This window comes from Homarus americanus, unplaced genomic scaffold (assembly GCF_018991925.1).
Source record: "Homarus americanus isolate GMGI-L3 unplaced genomic scaffold, GMGI_Hamer_2.0 scaffold2539, whole genome shotgun sequence".
NCBI classification, from domain to species: domain Eukaryota; kingdom Metazoa; phylum Arthropoda; class Malacostraca; order Decapoda; family Nephropidae; genus Homarus; species Homarus americanus.
This window is the reverse complement of record NW_024725489.1, coordinates 1,055,014-1,077,638: the sequence shown is the minus strand read 5'-3', so window position 1 is coordinate 1,077,638 and position 22,625 is coordinate 1,055,014. Positions and strand designations below refer to the sequence as shown.

At 35.8% G+C, this 22,625-nt stretch overlaps 1 protein-coding gene across 1 annotated transcript; it reads left to right on the top strand.

Annotated features, from left to right (window-relative positions):
* Positions 1 to 29: 29 nt before the first annotated feature.
* LOC121865087 lies at positions 30 to 17,712 on the top strand. Its single transcript, XM_042364419.1, has 6 exons — positions 30 to 2,054; positions 9,295 to 9,483; positions 9,929 to 10,096; positions 10,472 to 10,694; positions 16,242 to 16,375; positions 17,280 to 17,712. Exons 1-6 carry the CDS (start codon positions 30 to 32, stop codon positions 17,346 to 17,348), a joined length of 2,808 nt encoding a protein of 935 aa, XP_042220353.1. The 3' UTR covers positions 17,349 to 17,712.
* Positions 17,713 to 22,625: the final 4,913 nt, after the last annotated feature.

Here is a 22,625-nt window from a genome sequence, read left to right as displayed (position 1 = left end):
GGGATACAACTCACTCCATTAATGTCAAAATGATGATAAAGACAAAATTATTAAGAAGAAAAGTAAAAAAGAAAGTAAAACAAGGTCTTGATTCATCACTTGATGCTCATGGTTGGGATACAACTCACTCCATTAATGGTCAAAATGATGATAAAGACAAAATTATTAAGAAGAAAAGTAAAAAGAAAGTAAAACAAGATCTTGATTCATCACTTGATGCTCATGGTTGGGATACAACTCACTCCATTATTGGTCAAAATGATGATAAAGACAAAATTATTAAGAAGAAAAGTAAAAAGAAAGAAAAACAAGATCTTGATTCATCACTTGATGCTCATGGTTGGGATACAACTCACTCCATTAATGGTCAAAATGATGATAAAGACAAAATTATTAAGAAGAAAAGTAAAAAGAAAGTAAAACAAGATCTTGATTCATCACTTGATGCTCATGGTTGGGATACAACTCACTCCATTAATGGTCAAAATGATGATAAAGACAAAATTATTAAGAAGAAAAGTAAAAAGAAAGTAAAACAAGATCTTGATTCATCACTTGATGCTCATGGTTGGGATACAACTCACTCCATTAATGGTCAAAATGATGATAAAGACAAAATTATTAAGAAGAAAAGTAAAAAGAAAGAAAAACAAGATCTTGATTCATCACTTGATGCTCATGGTTGGGATACAACTCACTCCATTAATGGTCAAAATGATGATAAAGACAAAATTATTAAGAAGAAAAGTAAAAAGAAAGTAAAACAAGATCTTGATTCATCACTTGATGCTCATGGTTGGGATACAACTCACTCCATTAATGGTCAAAATGATGATAAAGACAAAATTATTAAGAAGAAAAGTAAAAAGAAAGTAAAACAAGATCTTGATTCATCACTTGATGCTCATGGTTGGGATACAACTCACTCCATTATTGCTCAAGATGATGACCAAGAAAACAACAGCATTAAAAAGAAGAAAAAATTTATACACCTTGACTCATCACTGGACACAACAGAGACCTTTTTAAACACCCCTTACCAAGATATTAATTCTCAAGTTGGTGATCAGGAAAATATTGTCATTACCAAGAAAAAGAGTAAAAAGGAAGCGAAGGAAGGTCTTTATTTATCACCCGACACTGATATTGTGGGCTGTGGTGATGGCCATTTTAGGAAGAAAAAGAAAAAATCAAAGAAAGGTTCTATTATGGGCCAATATAACTTTGGTGGTGATAATGTTATTGAGGGAATGACGGGGGACCATAGCGTGTCTCCTGTTGCTGAAACAAGACTAGGTTGTGAAGTTACTGATGAACATTTGAAGAAGAAGAAAATGAAGAAAGGTAATAATAGTAATCGACATATTTCATGGTGTGAAGATACACTTACTTCACAGGTGTGTAGTGACGGGTTGAATGACAGTATGGAATATGAGTCATATATTAATGATTTTCCTTCAGATAAAAGCCTTCTTGATGTCAGCTCTTTGTCTATCACAGAGAGTTGTCCTGACAGGAACACAGAACAAGGTAACCAAGATGTTGGGAGACCTAAAGAAAATGAACAAGTGAGTCAATCAACGGATGATTATGATTTTGATGACGAGTGCTACTCCGTATCATATAAAGCAAAAGCGAAGAAAATGGGAACATTACGTGTTGATAAACGTTCATATAATTTATATTTTGATGATGATGGCTATTATAACAGTTTGTCTTCAAGAAGACACACTGGCTTTGTAAGACTCAGCAGGTTGGGCAAGAACAGGACGCTTGAGGAAAGGATGTATGAATTTCCGCCTGGAGTGGGAGTCCCTCAGGAAGAGATTGAAGATATTCCATTGTCTCATTGCCATTGGACTTTAGTTCAGGAGAAACTAACAGACAATGAATTTACCAAAGAGGAAATTGAAGAACAGGTGATGGGTAAGCTTAACTATCTTCGTGATTACTTCAAGAGACTAGAAATGGGTCAACTGACGGAGGAAGAATTGAAGGAACGTCGCCCGACACACTACAACGATCCCTACTTACCAACGCCTCAACATCTAAAGGTGAGTACAGGGATTTGTAATGTTGTCACAGCGTCTAAATGGTGTTCAGGTATCACTAATGTTTCCTTCCATAGCTTCCTTGGGTAATTGGTGGTGATGTGGGTATGGGTGGTGATAAATAATGGTGGTGGTGGTGGTAGTTATTTAGCATAATACAATGACCAAAATTTTACCTCTTATTATTTCTGTCTTGATTTTAGCAAAGATTGACAAACAAGACAGACTTGATTGATAGATAATTATTAAATTCATCATGAGAGTGTACATTAATTAAAATGCATTTAATGATATCTAGCTATGGGGGGGGAGGGTTGATGTGCTTATGTATGTAATAGCTAGTAGTCATTGATAACATAAAGGACTTCTCTATAAAGTTTAATGTACCATACTGTGTTATCTTTTAACTAGCACAATAATATTCATGTTAGTGATGTTTTAGACTACAGTATGTGTGATATGTCTTGTAGCTACTGTAGAATGTCTTGTAGCTGTAGGATTTATCAGAAAATTGGCTTTATCGGACTGGCCTTCACCCCGTAATAAGTCCAATGTCCAATATACGTAGGTTTGACTATAGATAAGTGTGATTCATGTGATTATTGACCTTGGTGTGGTTTGTGTATGTAAGGGCCAATAGCAAGATCAGCTGGGATGTACACCAAGCTGTGGTATCCCAAAAGTCGTAATACAATGGAGTAAAAATTGTGCGATTTTTCAAGAATGGCCATGGTGGTACCCGACCGTCGTTTGTTGTTACTACATCATTGTAGGGTAGTCGGGTGTACTAACTGGCGGAAGACTTGGGGGTTGGTATGCTTGCACCCTCAAAACGTTGTCAGTGGCACAAAACGTTTACTCTTGCTACACTATTTACGAGCATAAAAATACTTGAATCTCAAGCTATTCTTTGATTATAAGTCAATTCTGGGAATGAAATACGATCATTTACAGTGAATATAGGTAAATTAAGCCTGTGACATTCATAAAAACGTAGGAATAGCGTGCAATATCTGTGCCTTTCTTCTTTATCCATATTAAATCTAACAATAAAGTAATAAGTTTGTCATGAACTTGGGGTTGGGTGAGTGTAATAAAGAGAACTATGGCCTGTTCTGTGGATGAAGTCAGTAGAATATAACAAAGTACAGTATTAGGTATCATAATGTTGCTATGGCAGTGATGAACTCACTGTACAGATGAATTGGGATAAAATCTTGAAAAAATATCACCATAACTGTTAGTTTTCTATCAAACAGAAAATTATCTTTGTACCAAAAATTTTTACTTTCATATTATACAAATATAAAGGTCAGTTATCTACAAGATATGAAAACTTGAGATAATGGTTCCTACTTGTCTCCACCTGATTATAGTAATGCAATAAATACCCTTTCCAAAAAGCAAGACATGAGCACTTTCCCAATGTCAGGAGTAAAAATGTATACAATATGCTAATGACATGGACTAAACCAGCAGTTGGAGAAAAGTATCTGCTGTGTAAATGGTCTTTTATTTGGAAAAATATTCCATGTAAATACTGTACTGTATATGGATCCTCACCAGAGAGTTTTCATATAGTTAGTGTGCAGACATTTGATTACAAGGCATATACTGTACTCAACTATTATGGAAAGGAAGACATGTTTGGTTAGGTTAGATTAGGTTCATCTTGTGAACAAATGTCATGGAACCCATATACAGTAGGTATATTCATGAAATTCTACAGTCTGCAATGTTAATTGCAAATTATTCCTGCATTTTTTAATGTTTAAATATATACTGTAATAATAATAAGGATAAGAATACAGTCGACCCTCGTTAATTCGGACTAATAGGGGGGGAAGGGTGTCAGTTTTAGCCGATTGTCCGAATTAACCGATTTAGGGGTTAATATTGCATTATATTTCAAAGTCATTGTTTTCGTCACGATTTTATCCCACTTTCCACTGTAATACGTACGTAATTTCAGCAAAAATATTACATTTCCGTGAATATATTATATCAAGCACAGTATGAATAGAATACCATTGTAATATAACAGTATTTTAACCGAAAACTACTAAAAAAACGAATAACATCTCAAGAACATCGGAAGCTTAGGTGAAGTCTTTTGTTTTCGTCATGTATTTTATCCTATTTTACATTGAAATACATCACGTTTCAGCAAAACTACTATTTATTTCCAAGAATATATTCATTCAGGCGCAGTTTAGGTAAACTATACATGTGATGTAACAGTTTTTTAACTGAAAACGATTCGAAAAACACGTACCCTCTAGCCCTGTTCAAGGAGAGGACTGGGAGAAGCTGTTTGGTGCTGCAAACGATGACAAGGAAAATGATTTGGATGAATTTTAATGAAAATATTCAGAAATATGGTATCATAGTCTTTATTCAAGTCAATTAGGATAGAATATTATTGTAATACAACAGTTTTTTAACTGAAAACCAATCGAAAAGTGATTACGGTAACATCTTTTGAACGAAAGAAAGCGAAAGTCATTGTTTTCGTCACGATTTTATCCCACTTTCCACTGTAAAACGTACGTCATTTCAGCAAAAATATTACATTTCTGTGAATGCATTATATCAAGCACAGTATGAATAGAATACCATTGTAATATAACAATATTTTAACCAAAAACTATTAAAAAAATGAGTAACTTCTCTAGAACATCGGAAGGTTAGGTAAAGTCTTTTGTTTTCGTCATGTATTTTATCCTATTTTACATTAAAATACATCACGTTTCAGCAAAACTACTATTTATTTCCGAGAATATATTCATTCAGGCTCAGTTAAGGTAAAATATACATGTGATGTAACAGTTTTTTAACTGAAAACGATTCGAAAAACACGTGTACCGTGTAGTTGATACTCAACAGCTGGTGGTGCGTCATGTGTCGTTGTAAACAATAGGAGGTTGAAGTAGATTACCAGGTATTATATTAAGTATGAAATATCTAAAAGGTTTTTATTACCGGTATTTTTTGTAGATCAATGAGAACTGTGATACCGTATATGATATAATAAGTTAGCCTGTGCTAAGAACTTCAACATAGACTACTGAAAACACGTTGTAAGGTAATTTAACCTATTGTAAGTTGGTGAGCTTCATTTGCTGAAGGAACTGCACAACTTTTCATTACTAATTGGTAAAAATTTTACGTTTCCATTGTTTACTGGCAGTAAATGGTAAATATTTTTCATGTCTGAAGCTAAAAGTTGCATCCCCCTCCACACTAGTGGTGGAGATGTTACATTTGACCAAAAAGACGCTGATGTTTTATCCCAGCAGTGGGTGGACCAGCATTTTAGCTTAAGGTCCGCGTAGGTAATACAGTGGGGTATGCTATAACGAACGGATCCTACTACGAATATTCCTATAACGAACGGTTTTACCTATAAAATTGAGAATGCTATAACGAACGAAACTCCTACAACGAACATTATTTAAATTTTTTTTTTCTAATTTATTGTTTTTTTATTACAAATATTAATGATATTCTTTATTTCAGGGGTTTAGATGCATATTTATGCACTTTTTTACAATTTTTACAATTTTATATTATATTTTTCAGTGTTAAGTGGTTGTATTTGGGGGCCTGAAACGGATTAATCCTATTACGAACGAATGTTATAACGAACAAGGTTCTAGAACCAATTAGATTCGTTATAGCATACCCCACTGTATTCCTACAAATCTTAAAAAAAAAAAAAGTTCGTTCAGATTTTGTCCGAATTATCCGAAATCCGGATTAAAGGGGTCCGAATTAACGAGGGTCGACTGTACAATGATAATGCTTATGTCAGAATATAGCCTTTATTTAAAGCAGGATATTTTATAATACAGGTTGTACCTCTCTAGTCCGGCATTCTGTGGTCCGGAAACTCCCGTGGTTCGGAACGATTTTAGTTTGTCCAATAGGTAGATAGGCAGCTTTTTTTTTTTTTTTTTCTGCATTATTATTATTATTATTACAGGAGTATTAAATTTTTGCCCCTCAGGCCCCAATGTGGGTCAGTGACCTATGCTCGGGTGGGCTAATCCCCATAAAAAACAACATCAACAACAAAGCTGCGGGAAATTAAGGTTTGTTTACATCCGGCAGTTCGGCTGCTCTCTCTCTCTGCTTGTCTGTACAGAGTACAACATTTAACCCTTCAATATATATGAGCAGTAAATAAGTGTTGCTTTCATATTCTTATGTATAGTAATGACGATATGTTTTCACATGTGCGCACTTACATACGCGATCTCTCTTTTTTTTCTTTACCATTAATGGTAAGCTACTTATATTGTTCCATTTATTACATTAAATAACATTACCACTTCAAACAAGCTTATTAATTTTTTTACATTCATTTTACTACAGCTACAATCAGGATCTTATTTTCTTCAGTTTTATATGTAGAACCAATCAGTCACTGGTTTTGTAAGCTTTAACATAAACAATGCCGGCAGCCGTCACGTCTCCTCGTGTTAATATTCCACGTATTATTAATGAATTGTATTGTTCATTATACACACAAACATTAATTCAATAAAAAAAAATCAGAAACATTAATTAAAATATATATGAATTGTAAATTAGTGTTGCTTTCATATTCTTATATAGAGTAATGACGATATGTTTTCACATGTGCGCACTTACATACGCGATCTCTCTTTTTTTCTTTACCATTATCGTTAGCTACTTCTATTGTTCCATTTATTAACATTAAATAACATTACTTAAAACAACCATATTAATTTTACTACAGCTACAACCAGGGTCTTATTTTCTTCAGTTTTATATGTAGAACCAGTCAGTCACTGGTTTTGTAATCAACGAAAACAATGCTGTCTCATTTCCTTGAGTGTTTTAATATTCTTTGTAATATTAATGAATTGTATTGCCCATTTTGCACACATAAACATTAATTCAATCAAAAAGACATTCGGTAATAAACAATAATGAATCTTTTGTACATTAGATAAATGACGCTGTTTACATGATTGTGCACGTCGTCTGAACGTTGGTGGGCCGTTCAAACACGTCGAAATTCGAGTTTCTGCCGTCAAAATTTTAAATTGTTTTGTTTTTGTGTTCAAATAAAAAATGTTGAATTAAAAACTCGCAAAATTTGAGAAGCTACTGTACGACATTTAACCCTTCAATATGTCTTCAAAGAGACCATGAAGCAGAGAAAGTGGTGCTAGTGCTTCGAAGCATAAGCACAAGTCACTATCTATCCAGGAAAAGGGGTGAATTTCCATGGTCCGGCACCGGCCAGGTCCCGAGGTTGCCGGACTAGAGAGGTACAACCTGTATATGGATGATCAGGAGTAAAGTACATTATTTTAAAAGAAAAATCATCCACCAATTTCACAAATATATTAATACGTAATATCCATGTATGTGTTGCAGAGAGTAAAAAAGTAAATACAAAATTAATTAAGGCATATGTTATGATTTCTCCAAGGCCATATTTTCAGAAAATTCCAGAAACTGCATTTTTTCTGGTCTATGAGTAATTTGGGGATTTTACGGAAAGTCTCCAAATGTTTCTGTTCCGAGTCTGGGAACCAATTCCGAGGTTAGGCTAGGCAGCAAATTCCAAAATCTTCCCTGGAACCGGAAAAATTCCCCATCAATCATGATACCAAGATTTATTTCTTCAGTATTGGTGAAAGGTGAATAGTCAGCTGTATCTCCACCTGTAAGTGAAAATATAGTCATTAATATTGTGTTAGTTAAATTTGCAAATTCTAAACATCTTTATTTATGAGGGTTAATACTTATAAGTTTCCAACACCTACATATTGTGGGTAATTTTGTCTGTTAAAAAAAAAAAATGCAATCCAATGGAACCTCAGATTTGTTTGGTTTGATATGCAACACACACTCAAAAAATGGATTTTCTTTTCTAATGTAGATTTTTATGGTGATTCCAAAACCGATCCATTTTTTGGAGAAATTCGTAGAAAAAAATTATAAGCCCTTTAAAAATTTAATGTTCTACATCAAAATGTTAACCTAACCTAATTAACTTAACCTAGCTGGAAAACATTGGTCAACTTAAAATCCTAAAATTCCCTGGATGACCAAAAAGGTAATAAGACCTTAAATTTCATTTATTTTGGAAGACATTATTCATTTTTGTTGGAATCATGGTCATACAAAGCCAATATATATCTGTACTTGATTCTACCACTGTCAATGGCAGAGTGAATTATTACCACCACTCCAAATGTTGCACAAAAAAGTGGTAAGGTAGTTCTTTCTTGCAATACATTGAGTCACTAAGGGAATTAAAAAAAGAACATGAATTTGTCACTGAATTTATCTTATTACCTGTAGTAACAAATTGTGGTTAAACTGATACACAAATGAAACATGCCTCGGAACTACCTGGCGCTCGTTACTTGGCATATTTGGACTTATTAAAATATGAAATTTACGCTACTAAGTATTTATACTAATGAAATAATTATTTTGGTAGTGCTGGACGGTTATTAATTGCGCTCATTACGAAAATTGGGTCGATATTATTTCTGATAAGGGATGTCATTCACCATCCCAGGTGGAGCAGTTCTCAAGACTCTTCAAATAGACCACTTATGACTTTTTTTAGCTTAATTTGATTTCCATACATTTCTACACATAAATTATTTGGATTATTTATCTTAAAGGCTTACCTTTTATTATGGTAGGAAGAATTTGGAGGATTTAAGCGGCGATGGGGCAAGTAGAGGCTGGCGGATGTTCCTAAACAAACATGGAATTCTTTTAAAAAGAACACTAAAATTCTTCATGTGTTGTTCTATATGGAGGATATCTTATAAAAACATATTATTCCTTTGCAGATTTATACAATTCATGTGCATCCAATTCTATTTCTTTTGGTTTCAAAATATAGTTCTATCGTAGTGATCATCGGGCGGGGGTGTGAGTACCACGGAAATCTCCCACGGTTCAATAACGAATCGTGCATACTGTATTTTTTTTTTTTTTTTTAGCCCAGAACGCTTCTTGCACACCAACCATGGGGCTACTACAGCATGGTATACACCACAGAGCCTCTTGCAATTGGCCCTAAGAGTTGAGATATTGTTTGGCCTGAAGGTGTTTGAGGTAGATTTAAACAAGTGAAATTTTTTTGATAGGTACTTTTGTGTAATTTTATTGAGATTTAAACAAGTGAGGTTTTATAGTAATGACTTTTGTATAATTTTATTGATCTGTTTCTGTTTTACAGTTTTTTGAGAACCTGAACATCAAGATAACATGGGAATTAAGCACACTCCATAAGTACTGTCTCTTTAACACTCTGGGTTTTTGGTTCAGGGAGATATTTTTTGAGGAGACTGGATTGAAAGTGAAATCACATCATGCATCGATCGAAGAGGATTTGCAGTTGTTGAGTAATTGGCAGAGATTTCAGGAGGTGAGTAAGGTTATCATATCAGTGTACGAACCTTACCTAACCTCAGACGATTTTATTCAGCTTAGAGGTGACCCCATAGTGAAAGTGCTTATTACCAACCATTAGAGTGGAAGCAGTGTTGTTAATTAAAAGTGAAACTGGGTTCCATAGTCATGACAGTGTGTTAGTAACTGTGTGAATACAGCACTGGAGGCATCATGGCTGGCACTGCACTTGGCTGTCTTCATTTCCCCAACTGTTAACTTGGGTACTGTTACTCTTTACTTCTGGGTGGACGAAGATTGCCTCAGGTGATATTGGAGACCCTTAATACAAGAAACAAGTTTTGTGTTACGCAGTTTAAAGTTTTTGAAAGATATAAATTTACTGAATTTTATTTATTTAGTTATTTTTAATTTTTCCTTCCTACTGTAATACTGTACATATGCCTTTTTCTCTGTTTCAGGAGTACAAATTTTATGACGCGCGGCCCCTGGTGTCATTGAGGACGTGCCGGGTTTTTGGTGATGGGGACAGAGTGGAATTCCCTAATTTTAATTACATAGACTTTTTTAATAAAAGAAAATTTGCACTCTATTTGCTGAGAGGCTTACCTGACAGAGACACCACTTTTGTAAGACCCTTGTTGAGTTTCTGATGATGTATTACCCTAGAATCTGAATGACATGAAGTAACATATAATATTATAAACTGTTTGAGACTAATAACTCAATCTTGATTATATATCATTAAAAAGTGATATATTGTAGTGTTGTTTGTTATTTAAATTTTGTCTAACTAACTAAAATATCTCTTGGAGTTTTTTTATAGGAAAAATTAATCCTTTGTTTCTGTAAGAAATAAAACAAAATTTCTGTGATCATATGACACTCCCAGCTCAGCTCAGTATCATGTTCGCACTCTTTACTTATTGACTGTACACTTGAGGTATAAAATAAGAATTTAGGATCAATTGTTTCTTTCTAAAAGTCAACGCCTTCCCTTACAGGCTATTGACAGGCTGAAAACTATGTGCACCTACTTGAAGGACAATGTACTGGTGAGGTACAAGCGAATTGTGACAGGAAGGATCTTGGCAAAAATGGAATTCATTATAAGAAGGTTTGGTAGTAGAGACGCTTTTCCTGCTGCTGAACTGCTGATTGGACCGTACACAACTGCCCATTTTAAGACTTTCTTCGTGACTCACTTGAAGTTGCGGAACATTAAATGTAAGGGCACCTGTGGTGTACTGTACTGTAATGATTTTTCATTTTGTAGAAGGAGAGTAAAGAGAGAATGGTAACAGGTGAGTATTTGATGAGTTTAAGATATTGAATAGGCTCTGCCTCAGCTGCACTACAGAATACAGTTAAACCTCCATACAACGGACTTTTCTCTCCAAATAATCCGTTAGAGGTCATGGGGTCCCATACAGCTCATAGCCCAGGTATCAAGGACTGAAGAACGTGGCCCTGGTGCTGTCTCATTAAGTCGGGACATTAAGTTATGGTCAAGAGAATAATACAGTTACTCCCCTTGTATCAAGTCAGGTCAGTCCAGGGAAGGTGAACGTTGATGATGACACGTTATGGAACAAAAAATGGCAACAAATTTCATTGATAGATTCCCCGAGTTGCTTACCGAGTCTTTGAATTTTGTTCAGTTTCTTTTCAAGACAGTTGTAAAACAGTGTGGCTCTTTTGTCCTCGAAATAGCAGAATTACAGGCTGACAAAAAGGCAAGGATGATTTTTGCCATCTATGATGACATATCAATGTTTTGGGTTATTTATCAGATTGACATTAAGCGGTTAAAAATCAAACTGTCTAAGGTTCTGATACAATTTGGAAGCTCCTATGTCTGTGAGGCAGCTTTCTTGTAAATGGTGTTTATCAAATTTTTTTTATCGTAACCGCATATCAAACTTAAACTTGGAAAATTTTGGCTATGTTGTTTAATCACATAATTATACCCCCAGTTAACAGAATTTTCTTAAAATGATAATATAGTGATATCCCGTTAGCTGGAACAATTGGCGCAGAACACATCCGGGAATGAGAGATTTCCAGGTAACGAGACGACTTTCTCAAAGCCGGAATTGTTCAGAAAATTCCGGCTTTGGGAACAATTTTCCGAGAAAATTTCAATTCCAGCTATCGGAGAGTTCGGTATTTGGGGGATTCCAGCTAACGTAGATATTATTGTACACACGTTACATATGAATTACGACAGATGTGACTTGTATTGAAAATTAATTATATGATGATGCATACAGGTCACATACGAAATACGTACTGCACGACATAGTTGTAACTAAAAAAAATTTATGTTAGGTTGCTTAACCATCCACTTATATCCCCAGGTATAGAACATTAAATTATTAAAGAAACATGTCATATTAAACATGACAGAGTTGCAGCCTGTTTCTAATAGTGTTTACTTTTAGACTTATCAATTATGTAATACAGTTTCCTTACTTGTTTTTATAGTTAAGTACGTTTATCAATATGTCCGTATTTACTCTTCAGGATCCTCATATATACTGTACAGTATATGTAATGACCTGGGGTCGCACTGGATAGGCGACAGTACTAGACGGGGTCGCACTGGGAACCCCTGCGTTAGATGGAGGTTTCACATTTAACAGACCCTCTATATTACAGACTTTCCTCTCCATATAGTCTATTAAGCAGAGGTTTTACTGTACCGCGTATTACTTATTTTCTAACGTGTGATGAGTATTTCAGGTTAGGTCTTGTTATACTGTACAGTATAGTGGTCCCTCGGTTAACGAACAGTTCGATTAACGAAATTTCGATTAATGAATTACCTCCCATAAGGAGTAAATACTGTATCAAGAAAGTTGTGCTCTTTAATATTTTTGCATTTTTTGTATTACATTTATTATTCATTTTAAAATTAGTTAACATACCGTATATCTCGGCCTACAAGACGGAATTTGAAAAAAAAAAATCAGCCCTAAGTTAGGGGGTCGTCTTAAGCACCAGAGATAAAATTCTTACCTCTTAAATATTGGGGTTTAGCGTGTCAAGAGTGGTGATGGAAACATGGTAAACCACTCACAAAGTCCTACCACTAATTATTTTATACTGAAACTTACGTTTGGGAAGCTGGATTAAAATGAAGATTACCGGTATATTAAAATAATAAAAATGTATTATAAACCAGTCTAACATACCGTAAAAGAACAATATACCCCGGTAATAAACACAGCTGCTATCATCACCGACCCCCACCCCCATTTGCCAGTGACAAGAAAGGGGAAGTGACCTTGACTGTGACCGCCTGTGGCTATTTTTAGCCGTCCTTGTGTTCGGAGGTGGTCAGTAATGCATATCTGTATATTTACTGATCATAATACTTATCTCCTATAAATAATTCATTTAAAATTTATTTTTTTACAAAGAATATTCAGTAAATGACTGCGTTAATTCTTGAAACTACCGACAGTGGTAAATTTAGGATATAAATGATGAACAGAAGTCACGTCATGGATTCGGAGTTTGGTCCTTAATGATCACCATAAATGTCTGGTCAACTTCACCTACCAGGTATAATGGTAGCCTCCCTTTTTCGCGAAACAAGTATATAAATTAAAGAAAATACTTGCAGTGTGTTTAATGTATTACAGTATATTATAAATAAATAAATAAACAAATAAATCGGCAAATCTATTTCAAGTAAATGGAAATATTTTACTCACACCAACATTAGTTCCAATTAAATAACTGCCGCTTAAGTGAGTCACTAGTGTACACCAGCCGGTAAAATTTGATGCCAATACTTGAAGTGAATTGGCATTATTTTAAATAACCAACCATAAATAAATGGAAAAAAGATCAAAGGTGAGAAACATTATATTGTAAGTATGTTGTGTTGTCAAAGGAAGAGAAACAATTGAAACTGCAATTGTGTGTAAATGAGGCAGAAAGATAAATCAGCAACCTAAGACTTGGTCACAATTTTCGTGATGCCATATGGAAGTACTGGTAGGGTCTACCATTAGACAATACTGTACATTATGCTTCCAATATCTTCCCAGGCAGTAGAATCTCCCTGTTTGGTAGCTGCCTAAAACTTTTAGTAATATTACTTTGATACAACATGATAAATTAGACAAACAATGAAAATAAACAAACAAAAGTTATTTACCAAGACCTTCTCTCTCAGAGCAGATGGAGAGGAGATAAGGAGGCTATTTATAGCCTGTCTTTGTGTAGGAAGTCGACCACACTAGAAATAATTCATTTAAAATTTATATTTTTTGCCTTTGAAGATGTCTTGAATAAAGACGAAAGCTAAGGTGCTCCGTTGTTTCCATTTACTGTACCCGTGTGATTTTATCAAGATTTATCTTATCCACGTTTTCATTGTGGATTTACATGAAATATAAATATATATATATATATATACAGTTGTACCCCACTTAACGCGGTCAATAAAACCCAGAGGGTACCGTGTTAAGTGAAAACCGCGTTAAGTGAACAACAGAACATATGGGATTAATTCCAATAGAAACTGGCCCATCCCCAAACTCCACTTTTTCCGACACAATACCTATGTTCTAGTAAAAATAACATCTTAATTTTATGATGGTACATGAACACAATTAATACTTAAGAGAAATAGAGAAATACAGTCGCCAAGTTAATGTCCATTCAAATAATGGACTCGACTCCCTCCCCCTCTCACACTACACTGCTGGCTCTTCCCTCTGGCTCTTCCCTCTGGCTCTTCCAGCAATTTAAATTATATTCTGGCCGGGTAATTTGTATGAATTTTATGAGCTAAAACAAATATCTTCAGTTAATAAAAAAAAAAAATATTCTTCACAACACTATCTGCCAATCAAAGTACCCCAACTTGCCTCCCCCCCTCTTCCAACCGTGCGGTCAGTCCCAACCCTCTACCCCACCCCCACCAACCCTCCCTTCAAGAGTTTTTAACATTTAGTATTAAATAATACCTCAGATTAAAGTTAGGATAATATAATTGACATTGCTGGATTCCTTGAAAGCCCAGGAATATTTTGAATACAAATGTCATATATTTTGCACAAAAAATAACATATTTACTCAGAATAAACTTTATATCTAAAATTTGTATGTCTAATGCAAAATCTATGATGTTTATATTCAAAATGATCACCAAATTGTAAGAATTCCAGCAATGTAAATTATATTCTGGCTGGGTAATTTGTATGAATTTTATGAGCTAAAACAGGCAGTCAGGCAGGGTGGCGGGTGGGGCAAATCTAAAAATAGCTCTCGAGCCGGACACTCACCGCGTATATGGGGAAAAAACCCGTGTTAAGTGAAAGTTCAGCTCTGGCAAGGCACCGCGTATATGGTAAAATGCGCTAAGTGAAACCGCGTTAGGCGGGGTAATACTGTATATATATACTGTATATATATACACACGTAACCTTTTTCACTCAAATCCTAAAGAAACACCACAATTAGAATACGGTGGTAGCTGTTGTATAAACAGTGGGAACACAGTCCCACCACCGACACGAGGGAACACTCCCACCACCGATCGTTTCATGCGAAGCAAGCGTATAAATTAAAGAAAATACTTGCAGTGTGTTTAATATGTTACAGTATATTATAAATAAATAAATAAACAAATAAATCGGTAAATCCATTTCAAGTAAATGGAAAAATTTTACTCGACACCGACATTAGTTCCAGTTACCGATAAATAGCAGACGCTTCAGTGACGTCACTAGTGTTTACACTACACCAGCGGGTAACATTTGATGACATTACTTGAAGTGAATTGGCCTTATTTTAATAAACCAAGGATGGTTGGTAAAGGACTACTGAGTCAGTGTGTAAGTGTCACATTTAGGGTACTGGTCTTATACAGCGAATAGAGCTCAAAAGCTACTTTTTAAATGGAAATTTGGGGGGGCCGTCTTATGCACCCCGACGCCTTATAGGCCTAGATATACGGTATTGATAATACAGTATATGCAGTACAGGGAACTAGTTTTTTGTGCGCCCATCAGCCGCTTGACTCAGCCACCAAGCGTCAGTTTGGCTTTGTTGACAGTGGAATGAACATCAATTTTGTTGGTGTCTTGAATATTTTTGCATTTTTGCATTAAAATTATTGGTCATTCTGAACCAATATATAGCGCAGTGCAGTGTTGATTTAAATAAAAATATCTTGAATTACACCTAGTGAACTTAAAATTTTATTGGTGAAACTACTGCATCAAGCATGGGTCCCCTGAAAGGTGATTTCTCTTCCATCCCCACTTCCTTCTCTTCTCCCTTCTCCTCCACCCCCACTTCTAATTCCCATCATCATCATCATCAACCAGGAACCTTCTACATAAACACCTCAAAGTAAGTATACTTTACTGCATTTTTTTTATTTATTTTTATTTTTTTACTTTGTATGTACTTTTCTGTGAGCTGGAATCAATTACCCAATATCCCATTGAAACAATGGATTCCGTTAACGGAATTTTCGGTCATCGAACGACTCTGTGGAATGAATTGTGTTCGTTAACCGAGGGATCACTGTATATGGTATATATATTTAAGTGAGAGTGGCAATGTTTAGGCTCCTCCCACTACCCCAGACTTCATGTAACTTGTCCTCATGTAAAGCATCTGTACTCTTTCATTAATAATATAATATCTAATGACCTAATGTGATTTATTGTAATTCTACAGTATGTTCAGTATTCATTTTTTTTTTATTTAGGTGGTTGAGACATTTTTTTCACTTTATTTTTGCAGTAAGAGACGGACATTGGACGAAGGAAGAAGATGAGAGGATGGTAAAAGGGATTATGAAGGTGATGAACGTAAAGTCCATTGAAGAAGTCCTGTATAAAAAAATCCCATGGATAAAAATTATGCCTTATGTTAAAGTAAGTACTGTAATTTATGTGAACTGCTGCTGCTTAGTGACTATAGATGGGGATTTTTAGTTGGCGGTACAAGCTCCACCGCCTCTCTTGTAACTCATCGGCTCATACTATTAATATACAGTATTGTAAATTAATCCCAAAATAACTGTTAAGGATACCCAATTTTGGCTCATTTTACTGCTAAATTTAATGTATGTAAAGATATACGGTAACTGCTTGAAAACATTTACTTTCAAGATACGTATGAGTGGAATAAAAAGGTTTAAATAAAGGCTGTTTGCCGTCGAAGTCGCAAACAAATTCACGCTTTCGGAGAAGTGGAAGGGGGGGGGGGGGAGCTTCTTAGCATAGTATCATCGGCTAAAAATAAATAAACAACTATATTAAACTATTGTTACAGTCAGTCTACCTACCTGCTGTTGTCAGGACTTTAAAGTAGATTTGTTGAGTTAGTATGTTACAGGACCAACATGATACGCTAGGCGTGATGGATCTTGTATACAGTATAGTCATGAGAAAACCTTGTATATTCTCTACTTTCCTGCCTGCTTAAATTATCTCTCTCAGAATTCAACAATCAAATCTACTCTCACTGTTTTATGCTTCACTGTACAAAGTTGTATATTTTTCGACCAAACTCTAGAGAATTTGTATTTTTTTTATTCTGAAGGAAATTTGGTTTAAAAGTTGTAATTATGAATATCTAGAGTGAGTTTGATAATTAGAATAATCCAATATCAGTTTTTTTATAGTTTTGCCTAAGTAAGAAATTGTAGCAGTAATATATTGTGTTGAGTGTCAGTTTAGTTCTTATCTCAATTATAGTTCATAAATTTCACACATTTATAAATTAAGTTACAGATTAATATTAAAAAATGTAAAATATTCTTTTATTCTTTTTCAGACCAGAAGATACCATAACTTAAGACAGAGGTTCATTTACAGAGTGAACAGGGGAGATTTTAATAATTAAAATAAGGTTAATCAAGGTCATTCAGATTTAAGTTAATGGAACAGTATTTTCTCCCTTGATGATCATTAACCCTTAACTAGTAGCTAAAGGTTCTCTACTCTGTTCCCATATGTGCAAAAATGGAATACAAGGAACTTCAAACTTCTAGTACTGATGGCTGCTCTTCCCTACAACTAACTTCCACTGATGATGACCAACCTCCCCCAATGTCCTCTGAAGAAAGCAACCCTTGCCCACAGCTAACTTCTTCTGATGATAAGTACAGTGACCCCTCGTTTAACGAACGCCTCGGTTAACGAAATTTCGGTTAACAAACTGCCTTCCATAAGGATCTTCAATTCGGTTAACGAACAAAAATTCGGTTAACGAATTTTTTACGAAACGACCTCAACATGTTTTCGCTTGCACTGACCGGGCAACCAGCTTTAGTATCAGTCCGCCAATACATTAATCGGTTCTAGGGCTTAAATTCCTTACTATTTTAGTAAATATCAAGAAGTTTATACTATTCAATAATTTTTAAAGTTTAATATTCAATTTTTTAGTCATTTTAACAATTATTGAACATAATTGAAGGTAAAGTGACTAGTTTAATGCGCGGCATCCAGCCTCTTAACACAGCAAACAGGCGTTAGTCTCTCTCTGTTTTCACTAGAGGTAACATCTTGCTTGAGACTCTGTTCAACTAAAAGCTTTTTTCTGTGTTTCCAAGCAAATTATTAGTCATTTTGAAATATATTTTACATATTGACAATATATAATGCAGTGCAGTGTTGATTTAAAAAACATAATCTTGAATTACACCAAGAGAGCTAAAATTTTATGGGTGAAATGGCACCATGGGGTGACTTCTCTTCCACCCCAATGCCTTCTCTTCTTCCTTCTCCTCCACCCCCATTCTAAATCCCATCATCATCATCATCATCATCCAGGAGCCTTCTACATACACACCTTAAAGTAAGTGAACTTTTCTACCATTTTTGTTGAATTTAGGAAATTTTCGGTGAGCTGGAACCAATTACCCACAAACCCATTGAAACAATGGTTTCGGTTAACGAACGACCTTCTGGAACGGATTGAGTTCGTTAACCGAGGGGTCACTGTAATCTTCCCGACAGCCATGAGTACTGTACTGGGTTAAGACTAAATAACTCATACTTTAGTGTTAAACTGTTGTTACAGTCTGTGTAACTTTCCACTGCTGCTGCTATTGTTACCAAGAACTTAACATAAACTTGTTGAGTTAGTACTGTATATTACAGGACCAACTTGATAGGCTGGACAGGATTGACCTTGTTGAAGTTGCTTGAAATAAAATGTAATGTTTTTTATTCCTTACATTTTTAATTTTCATTATCCTGGGGCGATGTTCTTGTATGGAGGTGATGATGCCATGGGTAATGCTAAAACCCTGAGTAAGGATTAAGGAAAAGTTTATGGAGTGAGCAAGTGAGTGAATAAATGACTGAGTCATCTGTTACAGTACTGATTTATGTGGAGTTATGCCTCCTTTCCTCTCATCTGTTATGGTATAGTTGTTAAAGAAATACTAAGATACTGCTCTGCTATACCATACGCAGTGTTAATAAATTATCAGACACTTTTGAAAATTAATAACTTCAAGGATTTTATTGATACAGCAGTAATTTTATAAGTATAATTGACAAATAATATATGTTATTTTTTTCTTGATAGAATTTACATATGTGCTCTGTTTTGTCTGTAAGTTTGTTGAAAATGACCTCAGGGATAAGAACTTGGCAAGAGAATGTGGAAAATGACCAAAAAATTGTGATGATTATTTTGACGAAATTAAAGTGAGTGCATTTAAGTAGATATATATTCAAGCTGTCACATAACTTCATAATGGTAAATCATTGTAGTAACTAAATAAATTCAACCAAGGATAACCCAAAAGCCGTTAACCCAGTGGTGTCAAACTCAAAACCTTTCGAGGGCCAATTCTTATTTTAGTTACCCTCTTCAGGGCCAACACAAGTGCTATATCACATATTTGCAGGATTGAAGTTTACAGCTTCACACAATGCCTTACCTGGCTTACCAGGAATACCTCATTTGGGTTTGTCTGATCTTAAGTACGTAAAATTCATTTTACTAAATAAACGTGATTAAATCTATCTTTCATAATTTCACGGGATGATAAATTTTACCGTCATCCCGTGGGCCACACCTGAACATCCCAAGGGCCACATTTGGCCTGTGGGTCATGACTTTGACACCCCTGTCTTACACCTAACAAAATTTTTGACCAAAATATACTTTTCTCACAGAATTGAAATTTAAGGGGTTTAACTCATTAAGTACTTTTAGAATAACACACAAACCCTAAATTACACCTTGGAAACCCATAGTTGATGAGTAATTATTATTGAAAAAGTCAGTAAAATCTATCAAGGGTCATTTTAGCCACTAATTACTCCGCAATTGAATCGTGGACCACATAGTCATAATCAGCACTCTCAGGAGTACCCATACTGTGATTATCAGCAAAATCTAATTTTTGGCCCAAAATGTAAGTCTTAGACCTTACAAAATTTTTAACCAAAATATACTTTTTTCTCAGAATTGAAATTTAAGTTGTTTAACAAATTAAGTACTTTCAGAATAACACACAATCCCTAAATTACACCTTGGAAACCCATAGTTGATGAGTACGGTAATTAGCATTGAAAAATGTTAATAAAATCTTTCTTGGGACATTTTGGCCACTAATTACTCTGCAATCGAATCGTGGACCACATAGTCATAATCAGCACTCTCAGGAGTACCCATACTGTACTGTGATTATCAGCAAAATCTAATTTTTGGCCCAAAATGTAAGTCTTAGACCTTACAAAATTTTTAACCAAAATATACTTTTTTCTCAGAATTGAAATTTAAGTTGTTTAACAAATTAAGTACTTTCAGAATAACACTCAAACCCAAATTGGCATCCCGTGATATCGTCCTTGGGGATAGCCATGAATTTCCAATTACTACTGAAGTTAGATTATTTTGATGCCCAAAGCTCAGAGAATCTGATATTTGTAGTTTGATTATTGTCAGTTGTCTATTTAAGAAAGTAATTAATCTCCTGAAAAGAATGTCACACTCTTATCTCCAAGATCTCAATGTATACCCATAGAGGCCCCTTGTCTAGAAATCCCGCTGATGTTGTGAGAATGACGTTAACAGCGTGTGTATATGATGCCCATTTCACTTTTTTCTGGCCAGCTCAATTGCTGATTAAAATATAAAAATAGACATAAGAAAATCACCTGACCCATGGCATTGATTTTCATAGTTAAATGTACAGCGACTGAGTTGAATGTAATTTCTGTCATTGCGTGATTAGCCTTTCTGGCATGTGTAGTGCACAGGCCTGAGTTGCCAGTTAGCCGTATATAAACTCGTGCACGAGGAGCAGTGTCACATCTCTGACGCTGTTCCATCATATCTCATGCACAGTGTGTGTGTTAGCTGAATACCCTACAGTCACCGGGGGACCGGTAGCTGCATACCAGCTGGCTGTCTTGCAGGATGTCATTAATTTGGTACGATTAAATTGTGTGATTCCGCACCCTGGAACTAGGCCCGAACTCCCTCGCAGTGTGTCGGACTGCAGCCGACCCTTACAGCGCTCTTCGTTTGTTGTGGTGACACCAGTGTGATACCCTGGGGCACTCCTTATAGTTATATGGGCCAAAGTATTATTGTTGTATATGATTGGGGATAATTAGCAGAAATATAATTATCATAAGAAAAGATTAATATAAAATATAGATATGAAGCAAGTATATAAGTATTGAAGAATAAAGAGAATAAATATGAAATGTGAATAAAGAGACCCTTACAGTACTGCCAGCAGCACCCTAACCCGGGGCTGTAAGGGTAAAAGGCTTATTTAATATTTGGGGTCGGTCCATAAGATGTATAGTGTGACAGTTCATAGCACCAGCCAAGAGAGTTAGACAAGTGACACATTACTCTGGTAAAGACAAAAATTAAAAGCTTGGATTGAATTTAAAGAAGTCAAAACTAACATGGCCAATGGTTTCATGTAAACATTCAGAGTACAGTTGTCTTAGTCCCACATTAGCACGTATGACTGACATGTAGAAAGGCAACTACAGTCTTTTGAGCCAAAGTCGTCCGCCTAGGTGACTCCACACTCACACTGATGTCTTCAAAGACTGCAGATATGAAGAAAATTATCTCCCAATGTAAAGATAGGTCACAGCTCAAGACTGAAGAAGCTGCAAGTCCAGAAAACTGTGAGGGCAAACTTTTTCGGAGTGAGAATTGTGAACTCTTGGAACAATCTATCAGAAAGTGTTGTGACGGTGTAGTGGATTTCTCCCCTACAAACGCTGTTTGTCGCTGAGTAGCCGACCCCACCAATTCCCCAGTGTATGCCTCGTGGTCTAGGTCAACCAGCGCCGCCATACATCACGGAGCGGGGGTCAACTACTAAGCCACGCCTACCCCCGCTATTTAAGACCTGACCTCGTGGTGACCTGTCTCTTTCTACCTCCACCAACCAGCCAGCAACACCTCCTCCTCCTCCGCCTGCCTGGTGGTCCTCGCTCCCGCTGGAGGGCATGGCGACCCACAAGCTGGTCCTCCTCTGAGCATCCTCACCATCCAGCTCTCTCTACATCACGCTTGTAACCATGCTGCCTTCCCAGCACCAAGCTGCATTGTACATCCTATACAACATGTATATAGAGAGCATATTGTGAGTTTCCTTTCTCCATCCCATCCTGAGTGAACACAAACAATCTCATTACCCCACAACGGCACCGAGTGTGAGCTCTTTCAAGACAAGACTTGACTAACACTGGAGCGGGTTCAGGTACATTCAGGAGCCGGTGCATGCCCAGTGTTTGCCAACAGTGCGCAACAGAGACGTGACCGATCGCCCAAGCGGCTGACGAGACGATCAGTGGTGAAGAGGATAAAAGAAAAAGAGATAGTTCTTCAGTAAAATTATCATACAAGTACAATGTAGACAAAAGTCATTCTCATAAGGCTGAGCATGAACTATAATATAGATCGGTACTGTATTATATATGGTCTACAATCTCGTTTTTAATTACTGTAAGGTGAAGTCTACAGAGTTAACAAGGAGGATGATTAAATATTTACCTTCGTTTCCCTGTTGCTGCGGCTGGTGGTGGACCCGTTCTTCCATAACTAGTACTGCCTCCACAGTTTCTTTCATGTGTGTGTGTGTGTGTGGGTGGGTGTTTGTATATGTGTGTGTGGGGGGGGGTT